Genomic DNA, 25,912 nt, shown 5'->3' with positions numbered 1-25,912 from the left:
TTCTGTCAAATCTATTCTTGTCCTTTTATATTTTTAAATAGCAGTATCTTCCACTGCCAGTACTAAATGTTAACTTTCACTGTCAAATATACGTGCAATTCCGGAAGTAAATAGTGAATTTAGAGCTCAGCTTCCCGGATATTTAATAAAAAAAAAAAAATCCACAGACCGAGTATATTATTGATCAGACTGAATATTCAGAGTGCAAATACAAACACTCCACAGAAGATGATGTTCTCTCCCCTTGTTGCTGTGGGAGAGTTGATATGTTTTAGTCTGCATTCTTTGTGGTATTGATCATGTCTACATAGCAGGCAAATTTTCTAGTTCTGTAACTTTTCTAATACTGTTGTATTCAGCCACATCCTTCCAGTATTCAGAAACTTTAACTAGAAAATTGTTCTTGTTGCTCATTCCTTTTTTGTTGGTATGTATCATCCTTTTGTTGTCTTTCTGCTTTATTCTCCAATCCTCTTATTCAGTGACCTACAGTGATTTGTCTCATTTTTACTGCTGATCGTTTCAGTGTGTTTTAAAAAAGTTGTCTGCACTTCAGACATTATTGCAGTTTTAAAGGTCTGGCATGCAGCATGTGACAGGTCTCAGAACTGTTGCACATCAGTTATTTGTATATTTCCTGATGCTAGATGATATTTGTGTTAAATAGTCATCCCTTTTTGAGGAGGAAACAAGATGTTACTGTTCTCAAGTATCTTATGTGTTTGAACACTAAAATAAAAAGGGGTATGTAAGTAGGGAAACTTGCTGGTGTGATAACAGTATGAAAGTGGTCTTAATGCTTTTTGACAGTGTGATTCAGTATTTAAGGTAACATGAAAATTGATTCCAGTCAGTTTGTAGTGATTACAGTCAGCTTAAAGATAGATACTCTGCTGAGACAGGTAGTTCTGGTCCCATCACAAGATGGTTCAAAAGCTAAACAATGGTATAATTTTTGCCCACTTACACATTTGTTATTTCTTCTTTACAATAGGAGCATGAATCTGAAGGTGGGAGGACCCCATTAATGAAGGCTGCGCGAGCTGGTCATTTATGCACTGTACAATTCCTTATTAGCAAAGGTAAAAATACTAGTTTAAATAACTAATTTTAAAACTTAAAATGCCACTTTACAATTCTGCATATCTGTGATCCTTCTTCAAAATTAATCTCATTATGTGTATATGAGCATTTGTCAAACTGTTAAGGGTTTTTTGAATTTAATTTAATTCACAGTACAATGAATCACAAAATATTTTGCTAGTTACTTTTCCTACTTTATATAGATTAATAAATAGATTTGAAGTACAGCAAATATTTCCAGTTTCTTAAAAGCACTCCCTCATTCAGAAAAAACACACCCTCAAGTACTGTCTGAAACAGTAAAAATTACACCATGTAGTTATACTAGTAATTGCGTAGAATGAATATTTTAAAATTGAGCTTTGTACACCATAAGTCTTTCCTCTCTCTTACCACTTACGAGGACCACTGTTACTGCCATTACTGGTTTGTCCTTACAAGACAAGAAGGATGATGCGTAGAAGCCATCAGTTATTCAAGCTCCCTTGCTTTTACCCTGGAAGTGTGTATGAATTAGGAAGATTAGAAGAGAAAAGTTTTATCTCTATTCCAGAATATACTGTACTTGTTGATACATTCTTTTATAAAGAATTTCCTTGTGTTTAACTCTCAGATCTTCTCTTTATAGGTGCCAATGTTAACAGGGCTACAGCTAATAATGACCACACGGTGGTGTCACTGGCATGTGCGGGAGGCCACCTGGCAGTTGTTGAGCTCCTTCTGGCTCATGGTGCAGATCCTACTCATCGGCTCAAGGTATTCACTTGAAACTATGCATTTACCATAGGTACTGAAAGAACCACGTAGTTGATTTAATGGATTAGTAAATGTGCAATTTTAAATGGTTTAATTCATATCTTACGTGCTACGCCAGGCAGCAAAATTAATCTTCTGGCTTTTTATGTCTAAAATCTCACTTCAGGATGGCTCAACAATGCTCATTGAAGCCGCCAAAGGAGGACATACAAATGTTGTTTCTTACTTGCTGGATTACCCAAACAACGTTTTGTCAGTTCCTGCAGCAGACTTGTCTCAGCTCACACCTCCATCTCAGGATCAGTCTCAGGTAAGGCATAAGGATTTTTTATTTTTTTTTTAATATCACCATGAATGTTGCAAAGAAGCAATAGTTAACTTCAGAAGTTTAATTTCTGAAGTTAATTTAGATGTCAACATATACAGTGGAAAGAAGTAAAATCTACGCGTTTGAAAATGGTAGAGAGTGAGAAAGTTGATTGGCATTGTCTGCAGCGTCCTGAAGAGTGCACGAACTTTGTTCCCTTTTCTGCTCCTTAGAGGGATAGTCACAAACCCAGTATGTCAAAAGAGTATTATTGTCTGGTTGTGTTTGCTCCATATTCTGTTTCAACAGTTTTAAATCCTTGTGACAGCACCCCTCAACTAATGTTGTTGCTGATTTTGTTTATTATAAGAAAGAAAACTTCTTGTGTAAATTTAGAATTCGGCAGGCTGGAGAGGTAGCTTTCCAGTAGAGTTAGCTGACTAAAAGCCTGAAGATGTTAACAGTTTTCCAGCCTATACAGCCCAGGATTTTCTGAAGCATAACATAGCTAACTGTGACACATTATCCACAATAAAATAGCATGGAACAAGTCACACCAAGAGATAGCATACCATGCACAGTTTGGGAAGAGTGGAATGGAGGACTGCTGTAGAAATGTGTCTTTGTATTAACACTTCAAGATCTGGTCCATTCAAAAGTTTTCTTTTATCTGAGTGTGTGTTTGTGATTTTGTTTTAAGGTTCCACGTGTACCGGTGCATACTCTTGCTATGGTTGTACCTCCCCAGGAACCTGACAGAACCCCTCAAGAGAACTCGCCACCTCTCTTGGGAGTGGTGAAAGGTCAGTATGTAGCCACTTGGAGAATATATGCAATTTGGATAGGCTGGGGACAGTTTTAATAGAGTTTATGCATAGTATAGTCCACTCCATCAATTCTTCAACACCTATAATGAAGTATAACTTAAAAGTGTTTTATGCAGTGCATAGTTTTTGCTTGTATTTTCTTATATTCTACAGTGTAGTAACACTGGTTATTCTAATTTTTTATGCTTATTCTAATTTATTAGAATTATGCTTATTCTAATTTTTTGGGGAAGATCATTGTGGTAACTGCCATAGTGCAGACTGATAAAAAACATTAATATACTTTAGGTGTGGTGTTAACTTCTCAATATTGTACATTGGTTGTCTAGAATAGTTGCAACTATTATCCATGAACTTGATATATCAACTTTCTTCTGTTCCTACAGTAGCAGTGCAAACATGTTGGCATTCTAAAATGCCAATGCAGATCTAATTACAATGAGAATTTTTCTTGTATTAGTAATAGTACTCTTGTAAGTAATTGCAATATCAGGGTTTTTGCTTTGGACATGATTGAACTGACTGGTTAAAACTATTTGTAGTCATTAAAGGGCGAATTTAGCAGTTTGTTTCCAGCTATGGATTATGTAACAAATTCTTCATGTCTGCTAAGTCAGCTCAGAAGCAGATTCTCAAGTGGTGCAGCTCCTAATGATTTACAGTTTTGGATGGGGATATTGAATATTGTAGTACCCAAAACTCTATTAGCTAGCTTTACTTAATTCCTTTATTCTGGAAGTGCTCAGTGCTTCAGACAAAAAGACCCCAGGGGCACAAATGAAGAGAGAAAAAAAAAGGTATTTAAGTGTGCAGCTGTGACACTCTCCATCCATATATGCCATGTGTGTGACTTCTCAAATGCAGTTACTGTATCATTTTCCTAGGATGTGCAACATTTGATATTTCAGATTTCATAAAAATGAGTATCAAACACATATCAAAACATGAAAAGAATATGCAACTTCTGGTTCAAATAAAACAGCAAAGCTGTATACCAGCATGTGTGCCCGTGCAATTAAATAACTTATCAGTATTGCCAAGTGGGTTAGTGTTTTGGAAGTACATTTTTTTGATGCATGGGAATCAATGAGGGATTAGTTGATACTGAGTTAGAAGACTAAAGTTATAAGATTAAAGTCTCGTTATTTAATTGAATTATGAAAAGCAAATACTTGACTGTAGCTTAAGAAATACCTCTAATTTAAAAAAAAAACCCACACCTTACTGCAATTGTTAGCACATACTTTAGGCATATTTTTAGCAATACCGTGGTGTTGGAACTGGCACAGAGATATCTAGTTGTTCTCAGTGTTTCAGGACATGCTTCATGCATGTCAGTGAAACGAATCTGTGATGCATTGCAAGAGATGTAGCCATCCAAAATGAGTCATTGGGCTGATGAAGCATTCCTGAAACTTTGTGTGCAAAGCTCTTGTGTATCTCAGATCTTTAGGGGAAAAGTGGTATTTTTGTGATAAACACTTTGTGATCATTGTAGTGATAGCACTCAGCTACTTTAACTGCAATAGAGTTAGCGTTCTTTGCTGAATTTCCATTCTTGTTATACACATGTGGCTTTAATATACCAGACTTTCATTGTTAGAACTCTTGGGAGACAAGGGGCAAAAGAAGGTGCAAATAAAGGCATGTTCATTATTTCTTTGGGGGTATGGGGGAAGCAGTCTTAAGTTCTTATGTAACAAAATTGTGTATCCTAGGGAAGACAAATTTCTTGCCTGCACATAGAAGTAGCCTCCAGAGTTTTTGTATAAATTCTTGGAGGAAGCAGTGGAGCATCTTAACCTCAGTGCAGTCTGTTTTTTAAGGACCTATATTAGTTTTGCAAGAAATGCAATAGTGACAACTTGTTTCCTGAAGAGTTCTTGGCAAGTTGAGTGTAAAACTATAATATGCTTGTAAGTTATTGTTACGATTCAAATATGGTGTGAGGTTTCTCAGGAGGAATGGATGGTCTAACACATTATTATTCTTCAGTAAAGTAAGAAAGTGTATGGAATAGTTGCTATTTGAATAATTATTTTTGAAAATAATATAGTATCAATGTTTAGCAACTGAAAAGGGTAACATTCAGAACTGACAGTGGATCTGGAGAGACTCAGATAAAGGTGATACACAAAGATGGTAATCTCTTAAAGAGCTGAAGAAAAATCAGGTGAAAGAAGCAGCAGAATTAGTTCAGGTAACTGAACAGACCTCAACTCTTACATGCTTAAGAAGGATTGTTTTTAGTGCACTGTGTTTAGCATGTATCTTGTGTCCATGTAAAAATGAAATCCCAGTGAGGTACAGCTCTTCGTGCTTTTGTGGGGAGAGGCAGGAGATCCCTTCCTTGGTGTTTTGTACTTGCCTGCTGCCCTTGCTTGAACGTGGTCAGGATTGCTCAGCAGCAAGCAGCAATTCTGATGCAGCAGCTCAACACAGTCTTTTGGTTAGAAAAAACAAGTGTGCTATTTTTGCAGGACCAGTGGGTCTCCTGCTTTACACTGCGAGGGTTGTAAAGTGCAGTGGCTATGATGCAGCTCCAAGTGCCCCTGCATCTGGTTCCCTGGGGTGAGGGGATCTCAGTGCTCAGCATGTGAAATGGTCAAAAGGAATGCTGTTGGATTTCTTCATGAAATCAGCTGGTGTAATAGTGTTGCTGTTGATAATCTTGCCTAGCTTGTAAATGCAAGCTGATGTTTAATAAGAGTGGGATCTGAAGATCCCAGTGGTGTTTGTGATGCTGCCTTAATCTTTCGCAGAGCGTGCCTGGTGAGTGCAGTGGCTTGAACCCAGGGCATGTTTTTAGAACATTGTTGAAAAACAACATGCTAGTGCAACAAGGGGATGCTCGGGAAGTCTGTGAAAAGTAGCAGGATTGTTTTCTTAGTCAAAATATTTGAACTATGTAAGGTATTTTTAAGCATGTCAAAATTTTCAGTAGTCTATTTTTGGAGGCTGAGATGTAAGTTATTTTGTAAGTTTTTCTCCAGATTTATTTTACTTCATAACTACTATGAAATTGTGCTTACAAATGGACTAATTGGCCTTAACTGAGTGCTTAAAACCTATCAACATGCTGTCATTACACTTCTCCACTGTTTTTAAGTGGACAGTAACTTGCAGCGCTTCTCATTTGGGGTGCATGTTTTTTTAAGAATTCCACAAGACCTAGTCTATTTAAATTATTCATGTGAAAGCTGCCCACATCTGCCTTTGGTCCTTGAGGAGGATACCAGAATTCCCTTAAAGATGAGTATGATTTTTGGAATCTGTAAGCTTTTTAAGTTAGAGCCTAAATGTGCAGTATCCCCTGTATTCCCTGTGCTAAATCTAACAGTCTAGTGGCTTGGAGAAAGGAAACAAAACCAAACTCCACATAGCTTCAATAGCTACAAATTCAATAATTTTTTTTTTTAACTCCAATATCTGATTTTTATGTCTAATACTGAGTTACATACTGGCAGATACCTTGTACATTGTGTGATTTAATTGAAATAGGGGCCAGGTTAACAGTAGAACTAGAAAGATGATATTGTTCTCATTGAGCTGAAGGCGTTAAAGCAAGCTGATATTCTTGCTTTTCCATTCTGACTCCTTTCAGACTTCTCTAGTGCACAGTCCAGCTGCCTGTTTGTTTCATGTGCTTTGACATCTTCTGATTAACTCTTGTCATTTCCTCCATATTTTCTGTCTGGGTCAGCAGATGACCCAGTTATCCAGGATGGGTTACCAAGTGAAATGTAACAGTCCATGCCTCATGGCTTTCTAACTTCACTAGTACTTTCTTAGTAGACTTAAAGACTTGTTATTCTTCTATGCAAATCTTTAGCAGTGCAGGCAGACGATTTAAAAAAAAAAAAAAGACACGTGTAGGTCCCCAAGAGCACAAACGTATAAAAATCTTTTTCACGGCGGTTTGTGAAATTCCACTCCTTTTGAAGCTTCAGTCACCTGCTTGACACAGACTAGTTTAATTACAACTTAGCAATTTTACAGTTAGATACTGTCAAGCCACCAGAGGAAACTTGGGAAGAAGACTAAGATTGGAAAGTAACTCAGATTTTTTCAATTCAGAAAATTGAGTTAAGTTTGCCTTGGTTTCAACGATGTAACCATTGCCTGTTGGATATCGTTGCACCTATTCCCTGCAAGTTTTCCAACAGCTGCAGGAGTGATAAAGATTGTCAAAAATACTGCATGGTTTGCAGGAGGAACGTAGTGAAAATACAGACTTGTCTGACCATTCAGCCCTCCACAAATTGTCCTGTTCTTTATAAAGAAGAGTTAAATATGTGTTAAAAACAGCGTAGCAGATGAATTTACTTGGGAAAAGTAGGCTGTTTTTTTGTTACCCCATTAGCCACATTATATAATATTGTACTTTGCATTTGTGTGTATATGGATTGACTGATTGTTTTCCCAGGTTCTTGGAGCTAAATTTCTTACTGATAAGAATTACATTTAAAGACAGCATTTTCATGAAAATTTAATATTGAGCTCATCTTATTCTTGTTGATGAGGCTGGTGAATTTTAATTGCAGAGTGCAAATCTAACTCTCAACTTCTGATTGAAATCAGATTTTTAAAAAACCCTGAAGTGCAAGAACAGTGGACAAGCAATTCTGTTAAAAAAGCACAAAGATCTTGTCAGGAAGCATAAATCCATAATATCTGCCTCTTATGAAGTGAGAAACAGACTGAATCTGTTTTGTGTGGTGGTTTGTGGGTGTTTGGTTTTGTTTTGTGTTTTTAAAGTTCTAGGTAATGTTACCTGTCCAGATGACATGGTAATTCACACAGCTTTATATACTAGGTATTGGTTCCAGCAGAGATGTATTTGAATGTACAAATGTGTATCACACAGTTGACTTTTCTTGCTGTCATTATTTTTATGCTGGAAAAATCTTTTTGAATTTAACTGTTTGGATTTTTTTTTTTCCCCCCCCCCCCCCCTTTTTTTTTTTTTTTCCCATTTAACAACTCTAGAAATTAAGGATGTATCAACAAGTCCTGGAATTTCATCTAGTAAGAAGTAAAGTATAATGTAACTGTTTCAGGTGGTGGCCAAGATGAAAACCACTAAGCTGAAATGCAAGTTGTCTTGACAGAAACTTCCAGAAGAGTATAATGGATTGTAAAAACAAACCTTTGGTGGTCTTAATTTTCTGAAAAGACCTTAAATGCCTTTTTTTTTTTTTTAAAGCATCTTTAAGATTTTTCTTAAACTTTTGTTGTTTGCTCTAAAATACAACAAGTGTGTGTCCAGTTAGTGCTTTTAGGGGAAGATCTGAATAATTACTTACCTACTTCATGTTTCTTGGACGCTTCCTTGGAGTAAATATCTCAGTCCTCAGAGTTGCAGAGCACAATGCAAGTACCTGCTGCTACTGTAAAATACGAGGCTGTCATTTAGCATTAAGGTGTTAGCAAATGTAGATGGTATGTCTAATAATGTCATTGGGGTCAATAAGCTAGTTTTAGGTAGGTTTATTTTGGACTGGTAGCATCTCACCTGTGCTTCCCTATTCATTGTGAAAGGGCATATAAATTACTTCTAATCCATAGGATGTCTTTTTCTCCGAAGAAAGAAGTCAGGGCTAGAAGAGCAAGTTCCCTGAGAATCATAAGCAGTCAGGATGAAGTATGGTATCAGAGTTGTTCATAGACAGCAACCCTATAAAGATTGAATGTATTTTAAGCAAATTTAAATTAGAAGAGTTTAATTGCTTAGGAGAGCCACTTAAGGACTATAAATATGAAGGCTATTTTTCCAAACTCTTGCTCAGTGTCTAGGACCTTTAAATGTTACTTGCAGCCAGAAGGCATTAAAAACTGGTAATGGTGTCCTCCTTGCACACTATTGGGTGCTCAAGAGAGCAGTAATGGTGCTTGGGGGAGGCTCATCTGGGTGAAAGGACTATTGCAACTCGGGTACTTAGGAGATTATCTACAGTGTATGGAAGAAGTACAGGAGATTTCTATAGGAAACATTTACCTCTCATTTCCTGGAGAGAATAAGAAGTCAGAAAAATGGATGGGAAGCTGCATTTGTGCAGGGTATGTCTTACCCTGAGTCATGTGTGTTTGGTCAAAAACTGGCTGAAGACATGTGCATGCTCTGCAGGAATGGTGGTGAAGGCTGAGTTGGTCAGGTTAGAGACTAGAACCTGTGGGAATATGGAAATATAAATAAAAGAGCAGTTGGTGCTACCGATCATAAATTGTGAAATGGTCATTTCCTTACTCTGTGGCTTCCCTGGCATGTGCATAACCACTCTGGATTTTCTGTGAACCAAGCACTTTGTCCTGTAATCATGATTACCTGATGACAGGTAGTATTTGTGTAGCAACACCTGGATCTCATTAATCCTCAGTTTTCATTTCATCCTAAACAAGCCTTCTAAAAGTGGCCAAAACAGTTGCTTTAGAGGCTAGACTGACTACTTAATATTGCTAGTATACCTAGTAGTAGGTTATAGTGTAGAAGTTGTAGTAGGTTGGTTGTGTAGAAGCTTAATGCTCTACCAAAGAGATAAATGAACAAAATTTAAAAAAAAAAAAAAAAAAGTTCAAGTAATTATGATCTGGCCTGTGGTCTTGCTGCAGTTACGTATTTCAAAAGTAAAAGTATAAAGTAATGTCTTCATAATTATTTACTAAAATGTGCACAGTATTTTTCAGGGTATTGTACTATAGAAGAGATTTGGAACAGGAAATTGCTACTTTTAAATAATTCCAATATTATAATACTATATTACAATGCTTACATATTAAAAGCTACCAGCAGCATCATCTTCACCTCTGGTTTGATCTGGCTCTTCTGGTATGCATATCAGGTTTAGCAGATGTTTCTTCCTACCCCGTGTTCTTTGCCGGTATCCCCAAGGTTCCAGTTTGCAACCATTTTCCGGCATGGAAAGGGTGGTCTGGAATGTGAAAAGTGGCCCTGCTAAGTAATTGGAAGCCAATTGAAGTAAATCTCTGTACCTTTTCTGGAACTTGAGAGCCCAGCTCTTCACTTGCTGGTTTCCTAATGCCTATCTTCAGAAACTGTTGCAACTTTCCATGGTCGTTCCTGGTCTGAGCTGCTGTCTGGGGAGTGCTGCCATCTGTGAGACCAGTCATGGCTCCTCTACCCAGTCCAGGTCTCGATACAAGACTGTACTTCTGATCTTTACTTTCTCCTGTGCTTGTAGAAAAGTTTTCCTATGACAGGCTTGTTTTCTCCACAGGTGGGACTTAATTGAGGGACGATATTGGTACTTTATTATTTAGGAGCTTTTTGAACTGCAGCTTTTCTTTCCTACAGAGTGATGGAAGCTGTCCAGAGCTGCCAGGTTGTGGGAATGCTTTGTGTTAGGATGGCAATGATAGATACAGTAACCTTAGGAACAACGTGAAACAGAGCAGTGGAAAGGGTTCCCATCTTAGTCACGTCTTAAAGACAGGGTTAATTTGCAGTTAAGTTACTACAATGTTTCTACCACTTGAGCAGTGGAGCAGCTTAGTTTCAGAAGACACCAGTTGACTTCTACTAGTTTCTAACAAAAATATAGACAAACATTTCAGAGATTTTTGGTGAGTGCAAATACATTTTTCAGGTGTGGTCTGCAAAACTTATATTGTAAGTCACTCTTTTTAAAGTGAAAGGGGACTATATAAACCCTCGGTACACTACAAAGCCAAATAGCCAGCAGCTTATGGCAGGCTTGAGCTAAATGCACACCAGCCAGCACACAGGAAGTTATTGCTAAACTTCAGTCAAATTCTTCATTGCCTTCTGAGGAATTGTCTTGAGACTTACTTATGGTTCAGAGACAAAATAATAGTAGTGGTTGGAATAGGTATTCAGCTGAAAATACTGACCTGTACAAGGCAGCTGTGTAAAGTACTGAGCTGGAGAAAGCTTACTGAAGGGTGTCTACAGTGTTTGTGGGATGCTGGGGTATTTCCTGGGGCTATTAAAATTTTTGTTGTTTCCCTTAAATTGAGATACAGTTTGCTTTTACTCCAGACAGTCTAGTGAAGCTATTCAGCACAGAGTTAGTTCAATTTTATTTTAATATTTGTTCTTTCTCTTTTAAGAGAAGATTAATACATTTGTTTGCTTTTTCAGTTGGTTCCTCACAAAAAGATTAATTTCAGAGTGAGGTGTATGTGACTCCTGTTTTGACAGAAATGCAAAATGAAGTCACTTGTGAATTAGTATTTTGGTGAAGGAAGGTCCAGAGAAATTTGTGTTTTAGGAAACTTTTTTTAAAGCTACATACATCACTGTTTGGGTTTAGCAAATGAGTGTTAGTGCAGAAAATTATTTGATCAGGCTAAAAACTTTCATGTTTTTAATTAAAGTTTCTTACACTGAAGTCATCACTAAAATTTCAACACTTAATAGATTCCTATTAGCAAGATCTGACTGGAGGTTTTCCAGATGTGGCTTTTGGGAAAACAGCCTAGGGTTGCTTGAAAGCAGTGAGCACTCAGAGAAGTGCTGCCCTGGCTTGGTGTTCCTTGCCAGATTTGTGTTGAAGATTATTTTTTAAGTGTTAATAGTGAGCAGAATTGTTAAATTGTTACTAGAGGGAGCAAGACAAGCAAGCTGTTAATTTTGTCTCAGAACTTTTAAAAAGGTGCTGAAGCTTAAAAATACATTTGTATGCATTAAAGTCTGCACTGGCAGGATTCTGTTTGTAATGTAAAGGTGGAATGCTGTAGTGTTTGGAGAAATACTAGTTCAAAATACTGATCTTACTGTAGAGTCAGTCTTCTCTCAAATATAGACTACTTTTGCTTGTAACCTTGTTGTTGGAAGTTAGCCTCTGGAAAATAGTCTTATTTTAATGGCTCTGCACACCAGAACAACTTTGGGAACTCAGTAAATTATTTAAATTGCTTTGCTCTTCTCGCTGATTTCACTTCCCAGATGCATTGTCATATATGTCAGAAACCATAAAGGTTCCTTATTCCTTAAGATTAAAATAGCTGTGTTCAAAAGGATATTAGGATCAATATTGAAAATTCCAGCTATATGCTTTATCCGTTCTTGTCTTAACATGGAGTGTAGGGTTTACCTTTCTGTGGTTTGACAGATGTGCAGTGTTAGTTGTAAAGACTTTTTTTTTTTTTTTTTGGGTGGGTGAGAGGGGAGGTTTGGGGTATCTTCAGCATGGCATTTTTTCAAACATTTTTCATGTGCTTAGGTGCATCCAAGCAGAAGTCAAGTTCCCTGCAGGTAGCAGATAAGGACCTACTGCCACCTTTTCACCCATACCAGCCTTTGGAATGCATAGTAGAAGAGACTGAAGGAAAGCTGAATGAACTTGGACAGAGAATTAGTGCTATTGAAAAAGCACAACTTAAATCATTGGAATTAATTCAAGGTGAACCTTTAAATAAAGATAAGATTGAAGAACTTAAAAAGAACAGAGAAGAACAAGTACAGAAGAAGAAGAAAATATTGAAGGAGCTGCAGAAGGTGGAAAGGCAGTTGCAGATGAAAACCCAACAGCAGTTTACCAAAGAATATTTGGAGACCAAAGGTCAGACAGACACACCACTTCCCCTGCAGCAGCAGTGCCCACTTACAGGGGTCTTCCCAGAAGTGGAAGCTGATAAGGGTCTGCCAGAGGATAACTTTTCAGGGTTACCTCAGGTTGACACAATCTTGTCTAAAGATGACGAGCAACAACAGTCTCCACCACCTGCTGACCCCATAGAGTTTGTCCCTATCCAGCCTTTGCCAGCACCGCAATGTAATTTTTCTGGTAATTTAGGTTATAATGGGACTGAGTCTCTTGAACTTCAGAAAGCATTAGGGAATCAGCAGAATGTAGGACAGCAACAGCAAATTGCTGGGCAGGGGCTCTTAGTTCAAGAACCAGACGGATTAATGGTTGCCACTCCAGCACAGACGCTTACCGACACTCTTGATGACCTAATAGCAGGTGGGTTAAGAAATATACCTATTTTTGCATTAATTTGTGTGCTCAGTTTCCCCCCTCTCTCCTTCCCTCCAAAAACATCTTGGGGTTTTCCAGTTCGGGAATACTTGCTTAAGAATAAAGTTCCTGATTAGTGCTATTAATCCTAATGGTGACTTCCAATTCTAACATGAGACTTCTTAAATATCTTTTTTCCAAAGTGCAAAACTTCCTGTACTGGAGACCTGTTTTAGCCCCTTTGGCCTCATCTTTTTCTGTGCTGCTTTAAAAAATCTTATCATGAGTGATTAGTAGTGCCCGTTAGGAAACCTGGAAGCATGACAGTTTCATATCTTCTGTAGAATTTTCTGTACAGGCTTGTACCTTGGTGACTTTCTTCAGTGTAGTAGCCATCTCTAGCAAACGCCAAATTATTGTCACTTGCATGGACAAATGTGTCCCTCTCCTTGCTGCTTGAGGTGTTGCTACAGTTTAAACCCAACCTGGAGCCTGTGCACAAAGGCTCAGTTCTGTAGTGGCTTGTGTTTTCAGAATGCACTCTAAACCCTGGTTGTTGTACAGGAATGTCTGCTTGTTAGACATAACATATGGCAAAAATGTGTCCTGTTATCTGGATGAAAAGCAAAAACCCAACATCCTTCCATTTGTTGATAATGGTGTGAAGAGGAATGGAAGTTCCCACACATTGGGTTGTGTGAGTCCGTTGTGGAAAAAGAGGTATTGTTTTGGTTGACTTCATTTCATGGATTTGAATAGGATTGATGTTTGCTGCTGGAGCTATGTAGGATATAGCCAGTGTTGTTTGGTCTGTAGGTTGTGTGTGGTTTTTTTTTGTTTTGTGTTTGTTTTTTTTTTTTTAATTTGGCATTTTCCAACTTCTTTTTTTGCACCTTGTGTCTGTCCCTCAGCCCTTATTTTCCTGTCTTTCCCCCAACAGGCCTCATAGGCACTGCCCTGTCCTCTTCAGTTCATTTTAAGGTTGTAGAAGTGGGCAGTAAGACATTTTGCCAGCCGTTCCTCTGAACTTTTAGAATGGTAATTGCAAGCTCATGCAAGTTGAGACTACTTGCAACTTTGCAGCCTCCCATGGAAACCATAGTTGGTGGAATAGTGTGGTGTGTTGTACCAGCTCCCTTCAGCTATACAGTGTAATACAAAGAAATCCTCTTGTATCGTAGAGAATCAATCTTAGTTCCCCCTTTTCTGGCATGGTATGTTCCCCCCGCCAGGTGCTTGTCAGAGTATTCAGACAACATTAAAACAAAAATGCAATTAGATTATTCTTAATTCTTATTACTCAATATTTAGTACTGGAGTGTGCGAGGAAGAAAATTTGAATGGTTAATGCAAAACATAACCAACAAGGGCTTAATCTCTGGAGTAGTTCCTGTTGCTGACAGTTTAACATACCTAGCACAAGAGCATGTAATATATACCTTTTCACAGTTAGCAGCTGCATATTACATCCAAAATACTCAGTGCACCCAAAATGAAGAACTGCTGCAGTCAGCTGAGTGTGAGGGCTGTGCCATTTGAAAAAAGGTTGCAAACAACCAGAAAAACTTTATTGTAAAAATAATTTTAAAAAACGTTGAAAGTTATTGGTTCATTTTCTGAAACTCTTTACTGTTTTTGAAAAATAGACCTTTTTGCTAAGAAATGGGATTTACTCATTTCAAAAAGTGATACAAGTAGCATGCTCTTCTACAACTGTTAGAAGCTATATTTACATAAATGCAACTCAAGGAAACTTTAGCTGTCCAATTCCAGAGGCTCCTGCAAAATTGTATTGATGTTGCTTTATTGAAATACATTTTCTTCTGAAATGCATACATTTGTTTTACTTCCCTTCCCCCCAAAAAAGTTGGAAAAGAGTTAAATATTTTGCTCACTTTTTAAATTCAGACTGTGTAAAAGTGAACCCTGTGTAAATTATTAACCTACTATATCTCAAATTTATGTACATTTAAAAACAAACTGTCAATCTACCTACTCATACTCCAAACTGTTTGATACGTAATTGGAACACGCTTGACCTTTCCCCACAAACTTAGTCCTTAATTTTGTGAAGAAATTTTGATCAATAAAAACTGTTATGAGAACTGATTTTTACATGCATGCTACAGATGCCAGATAAAATTAAGGGGCTTGTGCCTGGTGTGTGGGAAGTCTGTCTCTTAGAAGTTGTGTCTTGTACTCGGGTGTGCTGGTGAATTTTTTCCCTTGGTCATGGTACCACTGGTGGAGCTGCAGTAATGAGTGGTGAGTGACTCTTGGTTTAGAAGAGGTATGAACATTTTTATTACTGCTGAATATTCCAGTTTGTATTGGGTCTGCTTCAGAAGAACAGAAATGTTAAATAGGTTTTTTGCCCTCTACACTGAAATACCCTTTATTGTTGCTCTTGCCAGTGGCAATGTAAGAGGCAAATTTTTCAGAACCTCAGTTGAGATTAGCTGTAAAGGAGAACTTGCATTTCTACAAAGCCTCAAATCTTCATTTTGCTGACTAAATTAACTGTGGCAACATATATAAATGGAGTATTTATCTTGCCATTCTACTGGCATAATTTGTCAGCTGCTAAGTGTGAGATGTGTCATGTCAAGGTGCGAAGTACTGGAAGTCTTGCTGGCAGTCAGTCACTGTAGCCATATACCTGAGTCCCCTCTTTCATAAAGCTATGCAGAAATAACTGAGTAACCTTTGAAAAGTCAGGTAAAACCTAAAAATGAAGCAGCTCTTTCAAGTCCAGAACATTTTGGTTGTAACGGAGTTTATTTAGGTGTGCTGAAGCAAAAATCTTGCAACTAATCCTGTCTTTATTGCAGTCAAAATTTTAATTGGATTTACAAAAGAGATACAGCTGTTATGCAGTTTAGAGTGGGAAAGCAATAAACTATTCTGGATCACATCTTCCCGTAGAAGAGGACGTTTTGGATCTAGTTTTCATTACTCGGTACACATTTGGTTCTTGAAGCATCTTGTCTTGGATAGTTGGAGTTTCATGTCACTTCACATTATGCATTTACCATAGTAGCTTTCTTAGTTGTTAGTATCTGAATTGAGGCACTTTTGCCGTTTTGCAAAATTCAAGATGAGGAACTTCGTTGCTAGGTTTTGTCTCTAGTTGGAATATTTTTATTCCTGTTTCCTCTACTCAGCTGGTATTTTTAGTCAAGTGGTGGCATCTGTGTGTGCTTCTGTCTGACTCTCCCACTGCGAGCTCTCATTTGTATACCAAAATTCCAGGTGTGTTTGAGAAACTTTATTAACTGTTACTTGGTTCTGAAATTCTGGTTGTGGTCGGTTATACAGAATTGTGATATTTTAAGGTAGTGATTTGGAAGGTGACATCTGGGTTACCATATTCAGGATTGCTCTTTGGATTAAAACTGGCTACTAGGATAATCCAGAGTGAGAAATGGTGACTCATAAAACAAGACACAATTACCAGTATGCAAAAGCCTCTGTGCAGTGACATGTTTCTGAGAAGCTGCGTGAACAGGCTGAAAGATGTCTCAGTCATGAAAAAGGATTGTTTTCTCTATCCTGAACATCTCAGTTCCTTTGAGGAAAGGGGAACTGAAATCCAAGTCCAGTATTCATGAATGTCGATGCTTATGGCATGACAACGGTTAGGTGGATGCAGTTTCAGTCTACAGCAATCTCATCCAGAGCTGCTTGCTCAAGGTTCTGCCAATGCCTGCAGAGGTGTACTTAGAATACCAAGTTCTTGCTTCCTTTTGTTTTACTCATGTTTCCTGTGATTTTTTTTTTATAACTTTGGAAAACAGTCATCCATGTCTTTGGAGACCTGTTTTTGACTTCACACTGATTCAAAGAAAGTCCCTTTGGAAAGTTGCAAGCCCTTCTTAAAATGTGGGGAACCTGGATTTTGTCATGTGTAGAATAATTTTTTTTTTTAATACAGGTCTTCTGAATATTGAAGTCTATGGAAACATCCAAAACCTATGTCACAAAATAGGTATTTTATAAAGATCTGAGGTACACATTGTGAAAACTGGGTGGTTTTTGTTTGGTTTTGGTTTTTTTTAAATCAATGCCTGGCTATCGGTGTGTTTATTGGTACCCTTCCTGGTGAAAAGACAAACTGCCTGTTCAGTAGGAAGCAATCTGCATGTTGGAAAGTTTCCCACTTGTTTTCTCAGAGGGTGGAAGCTGTACATTTTTCTAGTCTGTTAAAATCGTGTGGCGCAGCATAGAGATGCTGAAGGTGATCGTCCCCCATGTCTGGTTTTATGCCGTGGAGCTAACCTTTCCCCTTGGAGTCACAGGCAGTGCCAGTCCTGTTCTCCACTGCAGTGGACTTGAATTCCAGCGTTAATGCCAATTACTGAGATGAAAGTCTGGAGTGGGTATGGGTGGTATTAGTCCTTGGGGACACTTGCACATTAGCTTCTGGTGCTGTGCGTATGACCTGCTAAAGACTTAGTGATCAGCAAGGTGACCTCAACTTCCCTGGGGCTGGTGTTAGGCAGATGAAGCCGTCCTTGAGGGCACTGCCAGGCTCCTCCTGGTAGCAGAAGCAGAGAGGTGGCTCTCCCATTGTGTCCCATCAGTAGGGTGACCTCATCTCACTGGATGGGATTGGGGAAATACAAGTTAACTCCAATTTCATACAAATGTATGCGAAGGGATGTTGGAACCATTGTTGCAATGTCATCTTTGAGTTAAAACTGTATACGTTGTTGTGTAACTTAGGCTGAGCTAAATCAGCCCCGTGAAACTGGAGATAGAAGTTTTCAGACACGTTTTGCTCCATAGAGCACAAATTATGATGATGCTCTATTGGGCCAGCTTGCTAGCCATACCAAGGAAATAGAAAATTACACTTTAAGAAGTCCTGCAGGGCTTTTTTTGTAAACTTGTTGGTTATAGAGGGGATGATTAATAAGTGGGTGTTGTAGGAGTATTTGTTGTTAGATTTTTATTCTAAACAAGAGTTTGGGGTATCAATACAGGGTTTATCTGCATTTCTGCTGCCTTTGGTGTTCTCGCTCATGTTTGGTGGTGTTACTGTACATGTGAAGCACTTAACACACACTCATATGTTTCAAGCGCATGATGAAAATCTAAAGTATGCAAGAAATACTTGGACATTTTCAGTCATGGTTGTGAAATGCAGAGAATTTGTGGAACCTGTAACAGCGACACTGAATATATTGCTTTAAAGACCCTTAAACTGGCTCAGTTGGAGTTCCTCTGTGCACCTCTGATTTGTATGTACAGCATATGCACGTGTTTTTTAGATACATCAATATTTGCAAGATCTGAAAGCATTGAGACAGTGTCTTTCATGAGGAAGGACCAGTTTGATTTAACATAAGTCGTTAACAGGGTGATTTGGTGTCTTATATTTTGGAAGGAATAATCTTTAGAAATCCAATTAGTATCTTGCATTTCAGTGCATTAGGCAAGGAAGCAATTGTATTGCATTAATGAATGCTCATCTGCTGCTGTAAATGATCCATAGTAAGCAGATGAAGTGTGGGAGCTTTTATATGTGAAACTTTTAGTACAAACCTGGTTTGCTTGTGAAGGTTGTGATGTGAAGCAAAAGTCAACTCTGAATTCAGATACAATATTTCGTTGCTGCAATGTGGTACCCAAATGTTAATGATGTTTTTTGCCTATGTGCCAAGGAGAATGCTTTACTTAAAAAATAGAACTGAAAACTGTCACTTCCCAAAATTTCAGTGACGTGCACCCCCCACCATGTTTCCAGAACACAACTGAAGTCACCCAATCTAAATTTGCTCCAGTCTGTTTCCTTTGTCATGCATATGCAGCCCTGTAGGCTGAGTTAGGGGTAAAAGTGGGTGTGTTGAGGATTTTTCTAAGACTCTTCCATCTGCACCGTTTCCCTGTGAGTAATTGCTGGTATGTAATTTGTCAATGGAATCAGAAAAGTTGAGCTGGGAGAGGTTTGTAAAAATTTCTCTCAGTTATACGCAGGTTTGAGTTCATCCTTCATCTTCCCTTATTACTTCAACCACTTGGAAAAAAAACAAAATGCTGCTGCATATTTCTTACCTTCAGTTGTTTGTTTCCATCAGTTGCTTGTTCCAGGAATACTACAAAATACTTTGTGTTTTGGAATAATTAAAGTTAACCAGATATTCCATATAATAAGTCTGCACAGTATAGAAGTTTGGCAATCCAGCAGTGACAGTACTTGTCAAATCCAGCTGCTATATTAGCACGGCTTACTATAGTTAAAAGTGCACTCATAGTTAGTGCATAGGTTTGTTAGACCTTCCTACCAAGTAATCCCCGTTGAGCCTTAGATTCGTTTGGGCTCCCTTCAGACTCTCATTTGGTTACAAAGGCAGGCAGAGGTCTTGGCCCCGTGATATATACGTGCAGGGATATTTCTCTGCTTGTTCTGGTAAAGCTTCATTTAAAACTAGTTGAATAAAATCTGATTCTCAGTTATCAATTTTTTAATATATTTTTTAAAAAAAAGATAAATTTGCATTCCTTGTGTCCCTGAGCTGCATTAGATCTTCAGGATGAAATCTTTTACAGGCTGTGGATCAATCAGAATAAATTTCAGGGAGCACAGACAGTTTTCAGCTTTCTCATTTTTGTTGACTGCCCCTTCCTGTCTGCTGCTTTTCCACCCTTCCTGGGTTGTTTTATGTCTGAGACTTGATTCTGTAAGTGTTAAGTTGCTGTCAGTCATCTTGCTTTGAAAACCTTCTCTGGAGACTAGGTGTGCACTAACCTTCATGTGAAAAACTTTTGAATTCCAGAATGACACTGTATATCTGACCATTAGGTTTGTGTGTTAGTGATAAATTGTTTGCCTGCTTAGACATATGATTGAACTCTTAACAGTGAAAGTTACAATTTGAAAAGGATAACTAATAATATTCATAATTCATAATACATACATACTAATTCATAAAATTATTTTCTAACTTAACACAGTTTGGAGGTGATACTTACACTGTTGGAAAGCTTCTTTATGCAAGACACCAACTCATTTGTTTTCAGGAACACTTAATTTGTCTCCCCCCATTACTGTTTCGATATTAGACTGTTGCAGTTTTATGGGACTAAATATTTTTCATAGAAAATGTAGCATTCCTAAAGGTGGATTAATAACACGGTGTTACTTTTCAGCTGTGAATAGCAGAGTACCCAGTGGCTCCACCAGCTCCTTGCACACTACCGAATCCCCTACACCTGAGCCTTGTTCGCAGGCATCGACCAATGTGCCCTCGCAGTCGGTGCTCCCTATGTATCCTTCAGTTGACATCGATGCACATGTGAGTAATTGCAATTGGTTTTGAGTGGATTTGCTTTCTGATAAGTTCTAAAAGGAAAAAATTTAATCTAGTACTGTCTTAAAAATGTTAACGTTCTCTTAAAGTATTTTTAATTTCTGAATATCTGCTGCTTTTTCTTCCCAACTGTGAAGACTGAAAGTAATCATGACACTGCTCTGACTCTTGCGTGTGCGGGAGGTCATGAAGAACTTGTATCTGTACTGATAGCACGTGGTGCCAATATTGAACACAGAGACAAGAAGGGTAAGCTAAACTAGTAAAACAGTTTGACCATGAATTACAGTTTGAAACAGCAAATTTCAAATTGGGATTTGGGATTCTTTGCTTCAGAAAGTTACCAAAGCTTGCAGAAACATAGAATTTCATTCTTGCACTTCATGTAGAAATATTCGCCATATAAAGCCAGTGACATTGCATGCCTTTCTATCTGTATTTTTGAAAAGAAATGTGTCTGAGTGGTATCTTAAGCAGATTTGCAAACTGTGAAGCACTTTTGTCTTTATGATTCACCCTCTACAAAAGACCTTAGCATACTAGATACAGCGGCTAATGGGGGTAAATGTCAAATCTTGGCTGACAAAGCTAATGGGCAGTAGTTGTCAGGTTGTGTATCATGTTGTTACCAATAACAGAGTTCAGCAAAATCTCAAATCTTTTAGAGCTGAGAGAACAAAACCACCATGCCTCTCTCCTTGGAACTCACATTGATCACTGGAAATAAGCAGCATGCTCAGTGTAGATGTGTTCAATTGTGGGAGCTTTATTAACCAGGAATTAAGTGGAAAGCTGTGACTTCTTTAAAGAGATGAGTGGGTTGGAACTTAATCAAAACTGATGAGTGCATAGTAATGTTTAGATTTGTTTTGAAGAGCCTTTAATAATATTTGGCTGGAATCAGAGCCTAGATATGTCAGGGTCAGAAGAGGAAAGGGTCTGAGATTGTGGCCTGTACCAGGAAACCCCCAGTCTAAGCAAGACATGCCTGATTGATAGAAGTCATTGTGAATTAACCCTTTTGTGTATTTCTGTTCCTTAGTAATACTTTTGAGATTCTCAAGGTTACTTTTAATATGATCTGTTGTTGCTAGGTTTTACGCCTTTGATTCTGGCTGCAACTGCTGGACATGTTGGTGTAGTGGAAATTCTTCTAGACAAAGGTGGGGATATAGAAGCACAGTCTGAGCGCACAAAGGATACTCCGCTTTCGTTGGCATGCTCCGGTGGACGCCAAGAGGTACAGACACATTTGTCCTCATTGGGTTTGAATTGTTTTTTTATACGGTGTTTTTTTGTTGATGGTGTAATAAATCATCCTTTTTCTGGGAGGCTTTTAACCTGTATAAGTGTAGCTAATTTAAGTCTTTTTCTTCTTCCAAGAGGAAAGGGAATTTATTGTTTTCTCCCTTTTCTGTCCCAGTTTTGTTAGCTAATGGTTGTTATAACTTCTGGTCATTCTTCTGTTGATGCATCCTTGCAAGATAAATACTTTTGTCAGGGAGGTGGAGATGTTTAATGAATAACTTTATTCACTGAACACTTCCCTTATGCATCCTCTCCACCCTCAAAACTAAAAGAGCCAGTGCAGGCACACAAGGACAGGAATTGGAGTCTTGTCAGTACATGGTTTTAGTGGCGATGTGCAGGCCTGATAAGTGTAGTTGCAATGCAGGGCACATTATACTAGTCTTTTAAGGATGTTTCAGTTTTCAATCAGTGCCTTTTTTTTTTTTTTTGTCCAAAAAAAGGTTTGTTAAATCCTTCCTACTTTAGTCATGGTCTTCCTACATTAGTCTTTGGAGATGGCATGGAGATGGTAAAGGGCTCTGTGCCAGATACAGGAGTAGTAGGTTTTGGAACTTGAAAGAATTAAAACAGTTAGCCAAAATTGGGAAGTTTCCAGTTTGACTTCTTAATTGCAGGTCTTCAACAGTAAAAGTGCTACTCACAAATAACAGGAGAGATCAGTGTGGCCTGTAATAGAATTACTTATTGAACTAATTGTCTTTTGTTCTTCCTCTTTATTTTTTTTCCTTATGCCAGAGGATAATTTAATTTATAATTTATAATAATCTTATATTTCTGGCTTAGCAACTTCTGAGGCAGCCTTTTTTCTGGCTTATTTGAAGAATCACCTAGCCTATGTTAGTGGTAACATGAGGCCCACTAAAGTGCAGTACATCACCAGAAATGTTTTAATTTTTTCCCCCTTTTATTTTTCTTCAGCAACTTCTGAGAGAGAAGTCCTTCCTCATGCTTGTTCCACTAATATCAGCTGGTCTGATTTTTACTATGTGTTTTGTTGGAAAGACCGTATAATACAGATGGTCAAAGTTGGCTCAAGTGTCATTTGAATTAAATTTGTGGGAGTTTCTGAAAGAGGTGCTCAAACTGTGTGAGACATTATGGAAGTGGGATAGATCCTATGTTTGCAAACCTAAGGTTCACAGGAGGAGCTTCACTTTAAAGCCTTACATTTTGATTAGGTAAAATACTCTTTCTGGAAGAAAAGTGCTGCGCTGCTACAGCCCACGCAGATTAGCTGATGTATTAATCAGTTGCTAAGTCTGTACAGCACATATGTAAAAGTAAAGCAAAAGAGGATAGGGGTTTTCCTGTAGAATCTTATCTATCGACAGTGGAAACTGGTAGCATACTGGAAGGTTTGAACATGTGATAACATCCTTTCACTTCCTGGATAATACCGTATGTCTTTTAATACGCATGCTATCTTTTCAGGTTGTTGATTTGCTGTTGGCTCGGGGAGCAAACAAAGAACATAGGAACGTGTCTGATTATACGCCATTAAGCCTTGCTGCATCTGGTGGCTATGTTAATATCATCAAGATTCTTCTCAACGCTGGGGCAGAAATTAATTCAAGGTAATGTACACCAGATGAACTGCAATGTAGCACAGACACTCCACTGTTTGCTACATACTGAGGCATAGGTTGGAATCTAGTGCTTTCAGACCTCCTTGCAGCCTTTCTACACTGATGTTATCCTTTATGTTCATGTTACCTTAGTGCTTTTAAATTGCCTTTAACTATCAAAAACTTCATCTCCCTATACATAAGTTTTAAGGGATTATTATAGTTTGCAAACGTATTCCTTCCCTTTCCCTTTTCCACCATTTTGAGATCTAGAAGTCAAACTAATTCCAATAGAACCAGGTAAAGGAACCAGCTAAATCACTCAGGGCAGCTCTGTGTGTTTGTTTGAAGTTGTCTTTTTCAGTAAGACAGCCTCCTTTTTATTCATTTTAAGAAAACTTACATATGTTCTATCACTAAACAAAGTTAAAACTGCAGCTGTGCTTAGAAGCATGTTTTTTTCTGAATGAATCAGATGCAGCCTTGATTTTTAGTATATGTAAGTTAAGGCTTATGCGTGCTTCAGATACCCAAATGTCTAAAAGCTGAAATGTTTTCTCCTTGTTTATAAATTGCAATTGCCTATTGCCTGTAGTTACTCTGATGGTTTCTCCTAATCAATTAAAAAATGCTAGTATTTTAAGTCAGTGTTTATATTTGTTATTTGTTCCTTTCTGGCTTACAACAAAACATTTTTGTTCCTGTTAGATACACTTACATTTCCCAGAGCATTCCTTCCATTTTGGGAACTGCAGTTTGTTTTTTTCCCTTTAGGACCGGGAGCAAGCTAGGTATTTCTCCTCTGATGCTGGCTGCTATGAATGGCCATGTACCTGCCGTGAAACTGTTGCTTGATATGGGTTCTGATATTAATGCCCAAATTGAGACCAACCGGAATACAGCCCTCACCCTGGCTTGTTTCCAAGGTCGAGCAGAAGTGGTCAGTTTGCTTTTGGACAGGAAGGCCAATGTTGAGCACAGGGCAAAGGTAAGTGTGTGAATCGCCTTTCCTTATGACTTACTTCTGACAGGTTATTTCTCTCAGTCATTGAGTTTCTTCAAATTTTCCTGTTACTTTGAGCCTCTCTAGGCTCAGAGGACTTATTAAATATTCTGAATTAAGTTTGTTTTTTTTAAAAAAATAAGGCATTGATCAATTTTTTGCATTAGGGAAAGCTGACTGGTCTTTCTGCATTCATAATGAAACTTAGATTGACTGTTGTTCTGTAGTACTGAGAAACTTAACGTGATACTCGCTAACAGAACAGATAGCTTTTTATATATGAGTGAAGTCTAGGCAGGAAGGGAACAGTGTTGCTTATAGCGATTTCTCATATAGAACAGATTTCTTATCTACAACAGAAGTCGTGCAATCAAAATTTGTAAAGCTTTTACGTTGCTGTAGAACACGTGGCTTCAGTACTGTGACTTTCTGTGCCTCTGAAATGCTCCACAGGTCCCATCCTTTGGTACTCTGGGACATCTTTGTGTCTCCTGCCATAAAGCAAGCTTAAAGCTTGTGTAGACAGCCAGACTGATTTCCCCAGCACAAAGGAATTTTTGGTAACTCCTAAGGCTGCTGAAATAATTGCTGTGTCTGTCTACCCCGCCTGCTTCTGGAATGACTGTGGCTGGAGAAAAGGGGATATGGATAAAAGCCAGCTCTCAAATGGTCAGTTGGGCATGTTAGCAGCTGGTGTAAGTTTATTTAACAGTCTAGCCTGGCAGCTAAGTTGGGCCTAGATCAGTCTCAGTGCTAAGGGAGGCTACAGAAAAACTATAAAGCCAGTTTCTGAGCATTTTCATAGAAACACATGTGTCTTTATTTGGATCTGTTCTAACCTCTGTTTTAGAGATCTGTTGTAAACTTTGTTTTTGCAGTTGAGACAGATATCTGGTGGAACTTAGTCAGCAGTTTTTTCCTGGGTTTGTATAACTCAAAGCCAAAGAGTATTTGTTTTTTGATTTTTGTTTTGGGTTTTGTTTGGCTTGTGTTTGGTTTGGTTTGGTTTGGTTTTTTTGAGGAAGAAACTGCCTAAACTAAATATAAGCAGCTAAATAAAAAAAAAAAAAACACACCAAAACAAAATGATTTCCCTGTGTAGAAATCACTTATGTCTTATCGAAAGTATATTGTACAAACTTCACACTATGTAACTCATTCTTTTTGCACAGACGGGTCTCACACCTCTGATGGAAGCGGCTTCAGGAGGATATGCAGAGGTTGGAAGGGTTCTCCTTGATAAAGGAGCAGATGTTAATGCTCCACCTGTGCCTTCCTCAAGAGATACAGCTTTAACAATTGCAGCAGATAAGGGTCACTATAAGTTCTGTGAACTCCTGATTAATCGGTAAATTATTTCCTCTCATTAGTGGCACATTTGTTGTGTGGCAAGGGTGCCCTTGTTTACATTGCCTCGTGCATCTAAGAGCAAAGAGAATGGGAAGCTATGGAAGTAGGATGTTGCATCTGTTCCCTACTCTCCAGTGTTATCCTGGAGTATCCTGCTACTCCAGTGTTAATTAAGCAAAGCAGGCAGCTGGGACCAGAGGCAAGCAAACCGTGTCTGGCTTGGCAGCTCTGCTGTCTGTGTATTAATCCAGCAATTCCCACTTGAGCATTTCCCTGCTCTCACTTGGGGGGGCAAAGCCTGGAAGTAGCTCTTGAGCTCTTCAAGCATAACCCTATGCGTTGCAAAAAATCTCAAGGGACAGCTTTGTCCTGTGGATGGTCACCACGTTAGTGATAATTTAAAGGACCCGTGGTTGCTGGTTGCATAGCTGTGGTGCAGTAGGCACCTAATGTAAT

The 25,912-nt window shown here is 38.3% G+C and overlaps 1 protein-coding gene across 1 annotated transcript in view; it reads left to right on the top strand.

The window, feature by feature from the left end:
• LOC104624929 (ankyrin repeat and KH domain-containing protein 1-like) overlaps positions 1 to 25,912 on the top strand; it is a gene marked incomplete at its 5' end in the record, with an annotated part of 75,216 nt that overhangs the window by 23,136 nt on the left and 26,168 nt on the right. The window contains 11 exon segments of the mRNA XM_010292416.1: positions 995 to 1,082; positions 1,712 to 1,839; positions 2,006 to 2,149; positions 2,847 to 2,949; positions 12,177 to 12,920; positions 20,067 to 20,212; positions 20,365 to 20,476; positions 21,322 to 21,467; positions 22,970 to 23,112; positions 23,878 to 24,091; positions 25,279 to 25,454. Coding sequence (XP_010290718.1) covers positions 995 to 1,082; positions 1,712 to 1,839; positions 2,006 to 2,149; positions 2,847 to 2,949; positions 12,177 to 12,920; positions 20,067 to 20,212; positions 20,365 to 20,476; positions 21,322 to 21,467; positions 22,970 to 23,112; positions 23,878 to 24,091; positions 25,279 to 25,454 — 2,144 coding nt within the window.

Source organism: Phaethon lepturus, unplaced genomic scaffold, assembly GCF_000687285.1.
Source record: "Phaethon lepturus isolate BGI_N335 unplaced genomic scaffold, ASM68728v1 scaffold41158, whole genome shotgun sequence".
In the NCBI taxonomy this organism is placed as follows: domain Eukaryota; kingdom Metazoa; phylum Chordata; class Aves; order Phaethontiformes; family Phaethontidae; genus Phaethon; species Phaethon lepturus.
The sequence above is the reverse complement of the archived record's forward strand: the minus strand, read 5'-3'. Positions and strand labels throughout refer to the sequence as shown.